At 48.8% G+C, this 16,462-nt stretch overlaps 1 protein-coding gene across 6 annotated transcripts in view; it reads left to right on the top strand.

Moving 5' to 3' along the window:
- The window catches only part of FBXO25 (F-box protein 25), a 47,864-nt gene extending 31,820 nt beyond the window's left edge, over positions 1–16,044 (top strand). For 3 of the 6 annotated variants that reach the window (XM_081269487.1, XM_081269486.1, XM_081269482.1), the window contains 6 exons: positions 1,350–1,442; positions 5,914–6,007; positions 7,527–7,711; positions 9,439–9,621; positions 11,527–11,670; positions 14,418–16,041. In XM_081269487.1, coding sequence (XP_081125613.1) covers positions 1,350–1,442; positions 5,914–6,007; positions 7,527–7,711; positions 9,439–9,621; positions 11,527–11,670; positions 14,418–14,507 — 789 coding nt within the window. In that variant the 3' untranslated portion in view covers positions 14,508–16,041. Of the gene's footprint in view, positions 1–1,349; positions 1,443–5,913; positions 6,008–7,526; positions 7,712–9,438; positions 9,622–11,526; positions 11,671–14,417 lie in introns of all 6 variants that reach the window. The other 3 variants (XM_081269484.1, XM_081269483.1, XM_081269485.1) reach the window with 3 other exon arrangements.
- Positions 16,045–16,462: the final 418 nt, after the last annotated feature.

Genomic DNA, 16,462 nt, shown 5'->3' with positions numbered 1-16,462 from the left:
GAATTTGTCTTCAGGCAACAGGGATGTCCAGGAGTCCTTGGTTAGTGTCTAATGAGCTTGGGATTGCCCAGGACTGGCACTGGGAGCTAATAGGTCCTCATCCCCCCCACACCTTCCTACTTGTACCTGGTATACACCACGTGGCCTGCAAAGGCGAGCACACTTGTGTGGTTCACTCTGAACCAGACCCTTACTGTGTGAGATGACAGCTGTCTGGAAGAGGCATCTGCACCAGCATTTAGAATTTCATTCATTCAAAAAAGAAGAGATTAAGACTGTAAGCTGGGATGTATCTGCTGTATCAGGTTGCAGTCTGTATCTGTTTATGCTTTGCTTCACCATAAAATGGAAATGCTCTAGGAAAGCATTCTGCACAAGAGATGCTCAGTGGACATGTATGTTGACTGTTTCAGATAAGCGTGGGGTTGGTTTCTGCACACATTAGGACTATCCTTGGCTTGGACACAAAACCAGGAGCAGACATTCTGCTACCCCAGCTGCCCCCAGTCCAGCCCCACTGGCCTGTTTGGAATCTGGGGAGTCATCTGTCACTTCTTATAGTTCCTGTCATTGTCCTCCAGTTTACGTGTCCCCACAACTCTAAATTGAAACCCTACTTAGAGACATTAGGTATTTGAAACAAAGGTGGAGTTCAGAAGCACTGCTGAGCCTCAAGTGAGTTCTGCAGACTGGGGAGTACAAGGTGCTCCATTAAGGGAGGTCTGCAGGGTAGGATAGTACTCTTCAGCTTCAGTTAGACCTTTGATCTCATTACCAGCTTTTTTGTTTTGGGTGCTGGGCACCCATACCCCTATCTTGGAAACTTGCCATCCTCAGATCCACCACATGCCTTCAGACCTCTCACCCACAGCCAGGGGGCCCTCTGAGCCTTGCACCTTGTGATTGAGCCTCCTTGTGCATGGTGTATAGGAGTTTGGGACCCACCTTAACCATAGCACACTCCCAGCCCTGGGCAGTACAGACCTCCCTGCAGGGAAATCCTTCTCTAGCATGTGCAATGCCAGCATCCTTGGGCCTATTTGTATCTGCCCTACCTGTCCATAGCAAAAGAAGACAGCAAGGGGCTGGGATTGTGGCTCAGTGGTAGAGCGCTTGCCTAACAGTGTGAGGCACTGGGTTCGATTCTCATTACTGCATATAAATGAATAACATTTTTAAAAAATTTAAAAAAGAAGCCACTGAGGGATTCTGTAAATACATATGGAAGAAATCTTCTGTATGAAAGCAGATGTACTTTGCATCAACTTTAAAACATGTCCACATGGCCAGGCAGCCATTGATTGTTGACTGTGCTGACCACTGACTAATCTCACTCCCCTGCTTTTCAGAGGCACGGCTACTGCACTCTAGGGGAGGCGTTCAACCGCCTGGACTTCTCCAGTGCCATCCAGGATATCCGGAGGTTTACATACGTGGTCAAAGTAAGTTTTCTATTTCAAAAATAGCTTTGATAAGTCTGGGACGCGGCTCAGTGGGAGAGCACTTGCCTAGCGTACACTAGGCCCTGGGTTCAATCCCAGTACTATAGAAGGAGAAAAAAAAATGCTTTGATGATTCTTTCATACCTGTTTTGAAGATGATGAATATGAAGTACCCAAGATGCTTCTTGCAGCTGCAGCAAGGTCTTCCCACTGGCTGTAGGAAGAAAAAGGCATATTCAGGAAGGAACACAGGAGTCAGGGACCTCCCTCCCGCAGGCTATCCCTGCCACCTTGGGCTCTGAGTTCCCAGGGGCCACACCTTAGCTTTAGTTACTGGGAAAGCAGGCTTTCTCCAGCACATCCTGCTATGCCTGCAGATGGGTCATGAGGCAGGACATCAGACACGGTGTGTTTTGGTCAAGCCTCTAACCCTTCTTTGCTATGCATGATTGTATTTTCCCCTTTGGTCTTACTGTAGGTAGAGTTGGTCACCCTTGTCTTCACTCAGACTTTTACAACCCTGGGAATCACTCCCCAGTCTTTTTAGCCCTGAGATCTCGTCCCTGTCTCCCAGTTTCTCAGATCTGTTCAGTAATGAGGTTGGAAACCTAGAAAGACACCGTGGGCCAAGACATCTGGTATTATGAGGTTTTAAAGACATTTCACCTCTCTACTGAGGATGGCTTAGTAGCCTCAGCCTCCTTGGCTGTGCATGGTGAGGATGCAGAGGCCAAGCACCTGTGGAGGACCGCTCAGGGAAGCGGCTCCACTCCTCTGCTAAGGGACCTCAAAGTGATTGAGCCTCCTTGTGCATGGTGTGTGGGAGTTTGGGACCCACCTTAAGGGCTGCTGCTATTCCCTCGTCTTCTGTCTTCTCTTGAGGTGGCGGTGGGCAAGGACTAGGCTGCACATAGTAGGTCCTTCACCATCAGGACGCAGGGTGAGAAGACAAGGACAGAAACCAAATCTCACTGTCCTGGCACCAGGAGACGTTGTTGACACTTCATTTCCCATGATTCTGTAAACTGTGATAGAAAGCAAGTGGCTTCTCAGTCATCAAAAGACATTTGAAAACAGTGTCGGTCAACATAAGTCTTTGAAAGGTGCCGTCCTTAACGCTTGTGTGGACATTGCCCAGCGGGCCGCCACAGGGACAAGTCAAGGGCTGATGTGTTGTTGTCATGCTGCATTCGGAGCCCTGCTGTGTCACAGAGTCCTCAAACACAGTAGGCATTTCTTATTCCTGAGTGGGAGAAGAGCAGACCAGTCACCTTTCCCATGGCTTGTTGTAAGGTACTCCACTGACTTTTGCCACTGTTAAGGATTCTCTGAAGTTTGGCTTAAAGTATGCACTGGCTAGTAGGACATTCTGTAATTATCAAAATTTTTTGCCAAGTACAAGTACCTTCTCTTTTCAAGAATACTTGTTTCTTAGAAAACATGGAGCATATTATTTCTCCTTTTAAGAAAATTCTTCACAAAAGGATATCCTCCCATCTTCCAAGTTAGCAGAATTTCTTATGCAGAAAAGGATGCATTTATATATTTTGAAAACCTTTATTAAGTGGTTGATTTGTGATTGAAAGTAGCCTATTTGATTAACTCCAGGTATTTATATAATTTTCCCCCTTAACAAACATGCTAGGGGCTAGGGTTGTGGCTCAGTGGCAGAGTGCTTGCCTAGCATGTGTGAGGCACTGGGTTCCATCCTCAGCATCACATATAAATAAATAAAAAATAAAGGTACATCAACAACTAAAAAAAGTAAAATAAAAATTAAAAAACAAAACATGCTGGACGAAAGTACATGAGCAAAATGTGTTAATGCTCCTAAGGACAAGTTTTGTCAAAGAGGAAGGACAGCTTCACTTGAAGGGAGCATCTTTCTTCTGACGTGGGCGTCTGACCTCACCTGAAGTGAATCTGACCATGTAGTTCTGGTGCTTTCAAGAAAATTTGGGCATGATTGACAATGATGGGGGTAGGCTGGGCTTGGTTCATCAAGTGAGGGCTGACAAAAGCTTGTCTTCCAGTGGATCCCAAGCTCCATTTGAGATGGGAATCGCCTTGAGACCGTTTGCAAGTGCTATACCCTCTTGCTTTTGTTTAACTCAGCAACTTTATCCTCTCAGCAAGGTGACTTGTGGAGCACGCCTAATGCAGCAACTAAGGATGCTTTTACAAAATTAGAACATAAGTTAGAAAGTAGTTGGCTTGGGGGGAAGTAACACTCTGTCTTTCTGCCAGTGCCATAAGTCTGTGGACAAGGCGAGTCCCGTCTGGATTGTAAGTGAATGAAGGGTGGTCCAGGAGGGAGCTCTGCTGTAGTGTGGCACAGGTCAGCCGAGCCTCTGCTAACCCTCCCAAGCTCCTGCTAACACTGTGGTACTGTCTTCTGTGAGAATAGCTATTGAAGATTCCACATGAGAGAGACTGTGTCTGGCTTATTTCACATAACACAATCATTTCCATTTCTGTCGGTGTTGTCTCCAAAGGCTGCATTTGTACACTGATTTTTATCCTGCACCTTCCTGAATTTGATGATTAGTTCTAGTTGTTTTTTGGCAGTCAGACCTTGTCATCTGCCAGCGGTGACAGTTTGACTTCCTCTGGTCCGATTGGGATGCCCTGGCTAGGATTTCCAGCATTGTATTGACTGACAGTGCACAGTGGGCATCTGGTCCCCTCCAGACTAGAGAGTTCTCAGCTGTCCCTCCAGGATGCTGGTAGCTGGGGGCGTGTGCTGTGTGCCTTCCGTCCCTCTTGTGTCAATGGTTTTTGTCCTGAAGGATGTTGACTTCCATCAGATGCTCTGTCCAAGCAACCTTGTGGATTTTGCCCTTGATGAGTCGTGTGCATGTTTCCTGACTGCTTCCCTGACCATCATGGCGAGTCGTCTTGACATGCTGCTGGCCCCGGTTGCTAGAGTTCTGTGGGCCTTTGTCCCCCAGGATGCTGGATGGTGGTGTTCTGTGGTGTTCTAGTCTGATTTTGGCACCAGGCTATGTTGGCCTCCTAGAATGCATTAGAGTAACTCCTCCCCTCCTTGGTGCAATCTGAGAAGAAGTGCAATTAGTTCTTCAAGTGCTTGGCAGAACCCAGCAGTGGAGCTGGGCAGTCCTGGACTTTTCTGGGACAGGGATTTTACTCCTTGCTCAGGCTTGTTACTCACCATTGATCTGTACAGGTTTTCTGTTTCCTGGTGATTCAGTCTTCATAAGTTGTGTGCTTCAGGAGTTTCCTCTAGAAGGTAGTGTAGAAGGATCTGTCTGAAATGGTCACAGCTCCTGTTTTTAGTCCAGACCTTGGCAATCATGAGCATTTTTGAGGAAACTAACTTCAACCAATCAAGAGATGGCTAGGAAAGCAGTGGCAACAGAAGTGGACCTCAGCAGTGGCCCAGTGCACTGACTGTGGCCAGGAGGTGACATGCACGGACCAGGGTGCAGGACGGAAGTGAATGTCCTGGACCCTGGCAGTGAAGAGGTGGTGCAGCTTGCAACACAAGGTGGGGGAGGGCCACAGGGCAAGGGGGAGGGACAAGAGAATGTCAGCTTTACCCTGAGTTTTTGGAAACCACTGGGACTGAGACGTGCTGTCGAGGTTCAGGAGGGTGAGAGAACAGTGCTGGGTTAAATTACAAAAGTAATTTCTGGGATGAATACACAAACTCCCCTAAGTTCTAAAGGAAAATGAGGACTTTCTTTAAAAGTTACCAAACAAAAATATGTCATACAAATAAGGCCAAACCCACGTTGAATCAGTAAAGATAGGCTGATTAGGCCAGAGGTTTCCAGATAGAACCAGAAAGCAGAGCGACTCCAGGCTGTGCCAGAGCAGCACACCAAAATGCAGACTCTTGGGGGAGGGTGGAGGGCTCAAACCAGGAGGAGAAGTATGGAAGAAAAGCACATCAGCTTTGTGAGGCCAGCATGGCGAGGGTGCTGTGTGAGGCCAGAGGGCAGGCAGAGGTGGATGTGTGCACTCTTCATGCCTAGAGTGAGGCTTGCACCTTGCAGATCCCAAGTGGTCCTCACTGTGGGGCCCTCGATGTTCTGCCAGTGTTGCTGAAAGAGCTGGAGCATGGCATGGCTTCTGTCTTTCCGTTTCCAAAGGGAAGGGCCTGTTGACTTTCTGATTGTGTGGTCAGCAAACAACCGTGAGTTTGGGTGTGAAATAGCATCACAGTGGGTCTGATCAGGACAGGCACACCCACATCCCCATCCTGTAGCCTCTTGTGGAGCACCCACACTGGCCTGGAGGGCAGAAGGCATCCTGCACAATGGCCTTCCTGGAGTGTTCCCAGGGTAAGACAAGTGATAGCCATTTCCTGTATGGATGCAGACTGCCCAGGGCTGGCCAGGAGCCTTGGTCCAGGTGTCTTCCTTCTGCACTGTGCCTTGTCACCATACTTGTGTTCCATGTCACGTGGATTTGAAGATGCTTAGCTTTCTTTTCCCTCTCTCCTTAGCTATTGCAGCTGATTGCAAAATCCCAGTTAACTTCATTGAGTGGTGTTGCACAGAAGAATTACTTCAACATTCTGGATAAAATTGTTCAGAAGGGTAAGACAATCACTGATGTTTCCAATAATCTGAATCCTCATTAGAAATTTAGGGCAAGAAGAGATTTTTCTTTTCTCTTTCCCCAGTATTTATGTAGTGAAAAACAACAATACAGACACATGACAACATCAGACAGGAAGTTAGGTTGTCCCTGAAGTCCCAGAGTTCTTTCGGTGCCGGTTTTCTTTCTGATATCTCTCTTGGCACACCAGAGAACCAGTCTCCCAGTTCTACAGAGCCACTGTGCCTTCTCATGGTCAGCCAGCTACACTTTACTTGGCTGAGTGGCTCCACAAACAGCAAGATGGTGGTTCATTCACTCTGGCCAATAATTCTATAATAATATTCTTTTAAATTTAATGAGCTTGCTTTTGTTATTGTAGCAGCAGTCAGTAGAGGGAAGTTTAAATTTTATACCATTAGTTTAGTGCACATGTAAAACTTAAATATTCTCTTTATGACAAGTACAAAAAATGTGTATACTGACCATTTTAAAGGCAAAATTGTAGTTCCAGCTGAAGATTTGCTGATAAAATGTAAAATTTTTAAAAATCTCATTATACTTGGGATATCTCAAAAATGAAGCCAGTTTAGGCTGTAATAAAATTACACACTTGTTTTTTTATTGTGGTAAAATACATCTGACGTTTACCACTGTACCATTGTTAAGTGTGCAGTTCGGCAGCATTGCGTGCATCACCACCATCCATCTCAAAAAACATCTTCGCTGCCCAATTGAATTCTGTCCCCATGGAACACCAGTTCTGGCCCCTGGCATCCACACTCTGTGTTCTGATGTGATTCTGATTGTTGATACTTCATGGAAGTAGAAGTGCACTGTCACAACCTGCATGATGTTTACTCAGTTTCCCCAAACTAGGGCAGTGAGTCAGATTAGAAATATTAAAGATATAAGACATAAGCGAAACAGCGGGATCCGATGGGGACCAGCTCTGATGAGACTGGATCTAACAAAGAACAGGAGTCTGCATTTCATTTTCACAGGTAGGAACATCAAGTGTGTCAGTGTACATGGCCAGCTTCTTGAGGAAAACAGGATGAAGATGGAAAAAATAACTTGTTTGGGGCTTGGCAGGTTGCGCCCATCTCCTCTACCTTTGGGCAGCTGTGATTTGAAATTAAGCCTTTCTGAACTAGTGAGTTCCATGGCAAACATAGAATTTCCCCTGTCAACAGGAATCAACTTGCAAATGGGCATTCCCCAGGCACCCTTGCACTCCGAGTTTCCAAGAGCAGTGTGTGTTTCGCTGTCCAGGGTCTCACATAGTTCAAAGCAATGACTTGTCACCTGCCCACGACGGTGCACCATCTTTGTCCTTGCGAGGCTTGCATTCACTCCACACAGGGTCTTCTGGGTTCGTGTGTGGCAGCACCTCAGTCTTCTGCTTAAGGCTAATACTCCACCGTGAGGATGGTCAATAAACACCTGGGTGTGAGGCTAGACCAGGGTACAGTGTGGTTCATTACATCAGCCCGTCACTTTGTGTTCCTTTTCCAGTGCTCTGTGACCACCAGAACCCTCGCCTGATCAAGAACCTCCTGCAGGACCTGAGCTCCACCCTCTGCACCCTCATTAGAGGGGTAGGGAAGTCAGTGTTGGTGGGCAACATCAACATTTGGATTTGCCGTTTAGAAACTGTCCTTAACTGGCAACAACAACTACAGAACCTTCAGATGACGAAGGTATGAGTGTCTTTCTTCTTTTAAATATTGTTTAATTGACACGTAGTAACTATATGCACTTATGTACAGAGTGGCACTTAGTGTGTACAGTGCAATGATCACGATCATGTCAGGGTAATTGGCGTATCTGTCACCTCAGTGCCATTTCTTTGAGTTGGGAACATTCAAAATTCTCTGTTATCTGCTTTGAAATATTCAATTAGTTATTGTCAATCATCATTATCCTCCGGTGCCACAGAACATGAGCCATGACCCTCCCATTCAGCAACACCTGGACCTGTTACCTCCCATTCCATCCTTCTTCCCACCTGGCAACCACTCTTCCTCTGTTCTGTGGATCAGCTTTAGCTTTCACAAATGAAAAGGCGTGGTGCTTGTCCTTCTGGGCCTGACTTATTTCACTTAACATAGTATGTTCTAGTTCCATCCATTTTGCTGCAAATGACAGGATTCTATTATCTTTGGGGCTGAATAGTGTCCCACTGTGTATATACATCTTCTTTATTCATCTGTCAGTGGGCACCAGGGTTGATACATATCATAGCTATTGCAAATGATGCTGCAGAGGATGTGCCGGGCAGGAGTTTCCCCACCCCATGGGCTTGGGTTCCTTTGGATGTGTAGCCCATGGTGGAGTGACTGGATCACACTGAAGGTCTGTCTGAGGTTTGAGGGACCTACACACTGTTCTCCATATGGCTGTACTAATTGGCACTCCTGTCAACCAGGTCTCAAGTCCTCCTTCCTCCACATCCTCTCCAGATAATAACAGCCATTAGGACTGTGGTGAGGGCATTTCCTGAGGATCAGTGATGCTGCATGTTTCCATGCAACTGTGCCATTTCTGTGTCCTCTTTTGAGACATGTTGTTTCAGTTAGTTGACCCATTTTTAACTGGATTCTTTGGAGTTTCCTGTGTGTTCCAGAAATTAACTCCTTGCTGGATGAGCAAGCTCCAACACTTCTCCCATTCTGCATGTCTTACTTCATGGGATGGGCTGCTCCCTGTTGTGGTCTCCCTTGCTGTGTAGGAGCTTTGGGTTGATAAGCCTGATTTGCCAATTCTTGCTTTTGTTGCCTGTGCTTTTGGAGCTGGCAGCAAGCGCACTGTCTCACTGTCTAGAGCGCGACAGTGATAGAAGCACCAGCTGGTGTGTGCTGGCTGGGCTTGGTGGTGGTCTCTGGGCGGCACTGATCTGGAACATTCGATAGCTTCTCACTGTGCTGGCTTCAGGCCACCCAGAGGTCAGTTGGTTCATAGAACTCCTCCATGTGGCAGAACTGGCTCCGGGGGTGCTTGTCACAGACAAGTTCTGCTTCTAGTTATATCTTAATATGGAAAAGTAAAACTTTTAAACAATAGCTAACATCATGCTGAAGGGGCCTGTGAAGACACTGTCTCTGAAACACATTCTGGTCACATTAACGCTTCCCCTGTTTGGAGCCCACTTCTCCTGGGCGTGCCCTGAAACAGCCGGTGAAACTCTCAGCTCTGAATATGAGCATAGAGCTGGTGTTGAACATGAGCATAGAGCTGGTGTGTGGAGTGTGTGGCCTTCTGGCACCAGTCCTGCCCCAGGGCGCTGTGTGGGAGCTCTGTGGTGTAGCCCACCCTCCTTGGAGGGCTTGTGCCTCCACCTTCTCAGGCATCACTGGGGTACACCTGTGCTTCTGTGTGACGACAGCTGCTGCTGCCTCAACGAGATGCTGTCCACGTTTCCTTCCAGCAGGTGAATGATGGCCTCACCCTCAGCGACCTGCCATTACACACGCTGAGCAACATCCTCCACCGCTTCTCAGACGGGTGGGATGTCGTCACCCTGGGCCAGGTGACACCCACCCTGTACGTGCTCAGCGAGGACAGGCAACTGTGGAAGAAGCTATGTCAGTACCATTTTGCTGAAAAGCAGGTGGGTGTGTGCATGACACACTTGGCTGCAGAGGCCCATGTGCCCTGCCAGGTCTGAGGCTCCAGTTCTGAGCATCAGGGTGATCAGGCTATATTTTCCATATTTAAAAAGAACCATGATTTTGAAAATCACCCAGAAACAACTAGCACAGCCACAGCATGTTCTCTGTCCCACTTGTTGGTGACAAGTTCCCCAGGGTCCCCTTCATCTAACGAGCTGATCTCCAGCTCTGCCTTTTACCAAGCTGTGTGTCCTGGAAAAGCCTCACAGCTCTGGGAGGCCTGGCTTCCTGTCCCCATGCACAGCTCTCACCTGAGAGTCCCAGGCACAGACGTGTGTTCAGGGCAGCCTGCCTAGGGCCTTCCCCATCCATGGCCACGTCCTGCTGGACTGCTTCAGAGCCTCTGCAGAGCCGACTCTGCACACAAGGGAGGGCAGATGACACCCTGTGCAGCTCATCAGACATCACTCCAATTAAGTACTATGAGCACTGGGTGTGTGCAGGTGTGGGACGGAACATGCGCTTTCAGGGCCAGGCGTAGCTTAGTAACAGACCCTGAAAAACAAGCAGACATATTAGAAATGTGTGAACAGGGCGCAGGTGGGAAGCATCCTCATGGTGAAACCAACAGAAGTGAGCTTGGACCGGTCGTCTCAAGTGACCAACAGGCTTGACTTGAGCTTCTGATGTGGATGAGGGATTCAGAGTCAGAAAACATGGGCGAGTGGGCTGCTCCCCTTGTGCATGGGTGGGCACCGTGCTGGTAGAAGAGGGGGCAACTGAGCTTGCTTTTATTCCAGGAGACTGCTGTTTACAGCCGGGTATGTAAGGACTCTCCTTTACTTTTCAAGCTGCCCTGGTTCCATCTCGATGAGAAGCAGATTTCCTCACAGACTCCATCATCATTTGCAGAGTCCCCAGAAACAGGGACCCAGCTCGAGTATGGCACAAAGCATTGCTGTTAGGAGCAAGGCACAGAGTGAGGGCATTGTGGTGTGCACGGATGGCAGGCTCTGCCAGCTGTGGCCGTGGGTGCACCTTGGGCTTCTGTGGGCACCACGGAAGAGCTCGTCTCTTTTCCCACAACCAAAAGAGTGTAGCGTTCCTTTATGATGCTGTTGCTTCGTGTGGCTGTCCCTGCCACCAATGTGGGGTCAAGCATCATCACCCCATGTCTGCTTTCTGTCCCTGGACATCCATGTTCTGTACATCCCTGTTCTGGACATCTAGCTTCTTACCCTCAGCTCATGCGGTCTTACAAACCGAGCTTCTGTCCTTCTGTGGACACCCCGGGTGTTTTTGTCCACTCCTCACTGGGGGACGCTGGCTTTGCGCCCACCTGTGCTGTTACAGTTGCTCACCTCCAGGTTTGTGGACATGCTCCCCTTCTCTAGGGTGTGTTACTAGGAGTGGAGCTGCTGGCCAGGTGTGGCTGCGTTTGACCTGGGGAACCGGCTAGTTGTCTCCGTACTCGACTCCCGGCAGCAGCGTTAGGGTCCCACACTTGTGGGGTGTGAGGGGTGTTGTGCCCTATGTCCCTGGCTGGTTGGGCACCTCTTTATTTTTTCATTCTATTGCCTATTCTTACATGGGGCTGTCTTTGTATTGAGTTGTGTTCTTTATGTGTTCTGCATACAAGTCCCTTATCAGACAAATGACATGAGTTGCTTATTTTATGCATCATGGACATCATGCCAGTTCTGGGTCATCAAACCCGTCGCACAGCTGCAGTGGTATCAGTATTCAGGTATCCCACTATTGACTTGTCCCTTATTGGTGTAATCCAAGTAAGTTCAATTTCAAATAATTGTTTCGTGAACTCTGCTGCCTTTTAAAAATAGCTTTACACTTTATATTATTTTGGAAATCATTTGCCAATTCTCAACAGAATTTTGTTTGTTCAGTTTTGTAGACATTTGATCCTTTCAGAAAAAGGACATGTAGAGTGGAAGTTGATGTATTTCACACTTCAGAAGTATTACCCAACCAAGGAGCAGTATGGAGACACCTTGCATTTTTGCCGGCACTGCAGCATCCTCTTCTGGAAGGTAATCATTTAAGTGTCTCCTGGAATGTGAGGGCTGTAATGCAGCAAAACAGATCATTCACCTGTATCTTAAGGGGAAAGGTAAGAATAAAATGGAAAACGCTGTCTGTGGCATGTGTCATCCATCCCCATGGATGTCCGTCAGTGACAGGAGAGAGAGCAGAGGTGGCTCCTGAACATTGTTACTTATCAGCAAGGCTTTGGTGAAAAACTTAGACACATCATCTGCTCATCTACAGCACCCGCTGTGTCAGAAGAGCAGAGCTGGACCCCGTCACGTGTGCCTACTGCGGTCTTGGACTTGGTGCCCGCTCTCTGATGGCATGCTTTCTGTGCAGGGAACAGCCCTGCAGGCCCTTCGGTGGCATGACTTGTTTTCTTGGCTCGTTAATGCTCCATCCTGGAATGCGTTTCGGTGGTGAACCTGGCATTTGATGGTGTGGATGTTAAGTGTTCAAACCACGGAGGCCTGACGCTGATGGCAGTGCCGGTCCTGACCCCGCTGCCCACCCACTGCCCAGGGCCCCTCCCAGCTGTTTCTGGGCTGGGCGAGGGTTGGCCTCTCCTGGGAACAGGTGTCTGGCTCCCCATCTCTGAATTGAGGGCAGCTGCAGATCCTGTTCTGACTGACCTTTTGTTTTACATTTATCTATGTTATCAGATGGGTCACAGGCAAGCTCTAGAGTGTTTGGAAAGAGACAGCTGCTTTCACTGCAGACTCCACTGGTGATGCTCTGGCTTGTTATGGTGGTCCACCGCTGAGTGGACCATGTGAGGGGCCTGTTTCTCTCATGTTGGTTAACAGGCTTTACTTGTTCCATCAGAGGTAAGCAGGCCATGCACAGTGACTCAGGCCTCAGCAAGGACGGCATAGGAGGTTCTACCCCTTCAGGTTTACTGTCCTGTGTTGGAGAGTGCCGTCCCTCTTCCTCAGAATCAGCAGCCACAGCACAGCTTTGCTCCCTAATGCTGTAAAGAGCAGGGAACGTCCTGTGTCCTGATGTCTTGGGTGGTCCCAGGAGAGCACATTGCTCCGATCCCTCCCCCTCATGGGCACAGAGGCACCTGCCGGTGCCCTGGCCTGACTCACCCTGCTTTGACTCCTTACCTGGTGGGAGCCAGGCCAGGCCCAGGGGATGCTCTGAATTGCTCACACTACTGAGAACGCAGCTCCCACCCAGTCACAGCTGGTGATAGACGGTACATCTAGTTTGAACTGATGCTGATAAGGGTCGCTTATCTCTTCTCTCCTGAGCATATTACTTGATTTTATAGAAACGATGAAAGTAATGATAATTACATACGTGGAAATAACTTTTCATGGTATAGAAACCTTTCAGTTTGGTGAAGACGTCAACATTCTTACAAGAATATGTAAGAATATTGGAGCTCGCCCTATCTGCTAAGTAGTTAATAAAGAAACACACTTTCTCGTGAGTTTCTGTGGTTATGATAGTGAAAGAGGTGCTGCTTAGGTTTCCTGAGACAGAACACTCAGCAAGGTGCCTGTGGGCCAGGAACAGAGCTGTGGCCAGAGCCTGAAGTGAGGCAGGCTTGACCTGTCCAGCACCCAGGTCTGGGAACATCTCCTATGAGCACTCTGACCAGCTGCCCCTACTCATGAGCAGGGAGAATGTGGGAACCCTCCAGATGGGCTAGGAGCGCAGGGCTGGGGCCTGTGGGGAGCAGCAGGCTTGCTGGTCCTCCTGGTAGAGGCTGAACGAGAGACACTTGGAGGTCCAGATCCACACACCCGTTATCTAGCATGGAGGAGTAGACCCTTGGGGAAAAGGAGGAATGAAGGACTTTCTCCAAATGTCCCTTGCACATTGAAACACGAGCCTTGCTTTGTGTTTCTCGGTGAACAGTTGTGAAGATTTAGCACAGGGGCCTCGTGAGTTCTCAGTTTGAGAGAATTAAAAGGAAATGGAGTATCTGTGTCCCAAGACTATCTTCAGTTGTATGGGATTCGGGGTGTCAGGTGGTTCCTGTCTTTTCGTACTTTGCATTGCCCTAGTTACCATTTTTAATTTTCGTAAGTAATCTGCACAGTCCTGAATGACCACGTGCAGCTCTTCCTAACCCATCTTTCCTTCTCCCCTCTGCTGCCTCCCGCGGGCTTTTCTGCGTGCTAAGGACTACCACCTCGCTTGGCTCCTGAAGGTACTGCCTGTCTCCACTGCGCTGCGCGTGCCTTCTCCTCGCCCTGCCTGGCAACAGCCTTGCTCAGGTCCTACTCTCAGGAAAACTGGAGACCATCCATAAAAACACACTCAGTTCCGAGGGGCTGGAGAGCCCAGTGCTGCCCCATGCGGCCTTGCCAAGAGGGTGTCTGCTTCTTCACAGGCTTGCTTTTCTTCTCTCGCTTCTGAAGTACAATTCTGTCTCCTTGGCCGTGGGCAGCACCGGGCAGCACACCCTGGGTTCTCCCCGTCCTTCCTGAATAAGGGCTCCAGGTGGGCAGAGGCCAGCCACTCCCCTGGCCTGTGCCCAGTAGAGGGATCCCAATTGCAAGGTCTGCGTGGGCCAGGAGGAGGAGGGAGGGAGTGGGCAGGGAGACCAGCAGCTCCTCACACTGAGGACGGCACTGGTGTCCTGCTCCTCTGCAGGCCTCAGGAATCCACCCAGGAGGTACCATGGCACCACTGGGTGAGGTCAGGGTCCCCTTTGCCAAGTGCTGGTGTCTTCTCTGCAGCTGTGACTGACGGTGGTCGTGGCAAGTTCCTAACCCAGCTCCCCTCCCCACAGGACTCAGGTCACCCCTGCACTGCGGCTGACCCGGACAGCTGCTTCACGCCCGTGTCCCCACAGCACTTCATCGATCTCTTCAAATTCTAAAGGCAGCCCTCACCCTGCTGTGGCCGTCAGATGTGAGCACCGCGCATTCTGTGCTTTGTTGGTGGAGTGTTCTCGTGACCAAAAGCCAGGACGGTTCTGCTACTGGCCGTATCTGGAGGCCCACACTTCTGGAAAGAACTGGAAAGAACATGAAAAACTGCCACTCTGGGCTGTGCAGCAGGAATGGTTGTTGTACATTTCTGTCTTTGAAGGAGTCAGGAGACCCAAGAAAATCATTTCTGTTCTTCCTTTTAAACTTCTTTTCTTCTAAGCATCTTAAAATTTGCAATTTTGTATATTTATAAATCAGATCAAAAAAGATTTTTGGTTTTAAACTCTACATTCTGTGCTAAATAGATACGAATAACCAAGAATATGCTTCTGGGGTGTCAAGTGACAGTTTTCCATGGACATCTTCCACCCCACAGGAAAAGAGGGGAGAACACTGATCCTTGTAAATACATCATAAGAAAAATAAATATCACACACAGTTACTTTCACAAAAGCACTGGCCATGCCAGGTAAGTCCTCCAATATCAGAGGGACCCAGGGAAGCACTGAGCATGTTCCATCAGCGGGGCGGTGATTGTGCGGACTGTCCCTAGCCTTGCTGGGGGACCCAAGCCCAGGAGAAGGCCTCTGCCACAAAGGGCAGCAGCACGATGTGAAGACGGCCACCACAGGAGCACAGTGGCCCTCGTGTGTCCTGAGGTGGCTTTGCCAGTGTGCATCCGACTGAAGACGACGTCAGTTGATGTCATTCACATCAGTCTGAAGAGTTTTATTTTAAAATAAAGCATGTCCATTTTAGGAAATTTTGAAAATGAAGGTATGTAAAAAAACAATGAATAAATATCACCCCTAATTCCACAATGCAAATACAAGTAAGTGACCCTCAGCAGCTGCTGTGTGGAACTGCACCGTTGTTCACTCATCTCTGCGTGGGGTGAGGGACCTTGGCAAATCATTTCTTTAAAATGTCCTTTCCCCTGGGCACAGTTGCACACACCTGCAATCCCAGCTGCTCAGGAGCCTGAGTAGGAGGATCATAAGTTCAAGGCCAGCCTGGGCAACTCAGCAAGAGCCCACCTCAAAATATCAGGGAAATAGCTCAGTGGTACAGTACTTGCCTAGCATGCATCAGGCCCTGTATTCAATCCCCAGCACTGCAAAAACGACCAAAAGTAAATAAATAAACAAAAGACTAAGCATGCTAAAATTTGTGAATAGGCATAACATATTTTGGATCTTCGGTCCTTCATTCTGTGCTGAGCTGACATAAAAGCTCAAGAACAGTTTCCTGACGTCAGATGACAGGTTCCCTCCAGATGGATGCAGACCCTCGGCCCCTGTGTGTAGACCCAGAGGAGAGCTTTTCATGAAATCATAAACACCCTGTCTGCTGTAACCAGAAGCCTCCTCCTGTGTCATTCGAAGCCCTGGCTGCTGTGAAGGTCAGCAGTGGGTAGCCTCTGAGCCTGCATGGGGCAATCCACAGCAGGACCAAGGTGACCAGCGCATCTCCAGCTGACCTCTTTCAGAGACATGCTGGGCTGCGGGCGGCACTGTGCTCTCTGTGTGTTCTCTTGGGTGTTGTCTTGTTCCTATGTTTTTTTTCTTGAAAGGTTGTTATTTATTACAGTGCTGTTCAGCTGGGCTGAGGAACCACTACATCTGCGTTTAACTTGCATGAATTGAGCAGTTTCTCTCAGAGAAAAGTGTACTGTCCTGTAGGGATCCACTCTTCAGCTCATCCTGGGTCAGGAGAGGCCTCCCTGGCGTGTGTAGGGATCCACTCTTCAGCTCATCCTGGGTCAGGAGAGGCCTCCCTGGCGTCCGCGTAGAACCCCAGATCACAGGCATCGGGAAGCTTGCAGGTGGTGGAGGCCGCTCTTCAGCGTTCACTCTAGGTGACTCTGATGCCAGTCACCAACTGTAGGGTGCAGTAAGATTCA

Source organism: Spermophilus citellus, assembly GCF_964194105.1.
Source record: "Spermophilus citellus genome assembly, chromosome: 16".
Lineage (NCBI taxonomy): Eukaryota > Metazoa > Chordata > Mammalia > Rodentia > Sciuridae > Spermophilus > Spermophilus citellus.
Note: the sequence above shows the minus strand (reverse complement) of the source record. Positions and strands in the feature narration are given on the sequence as shown.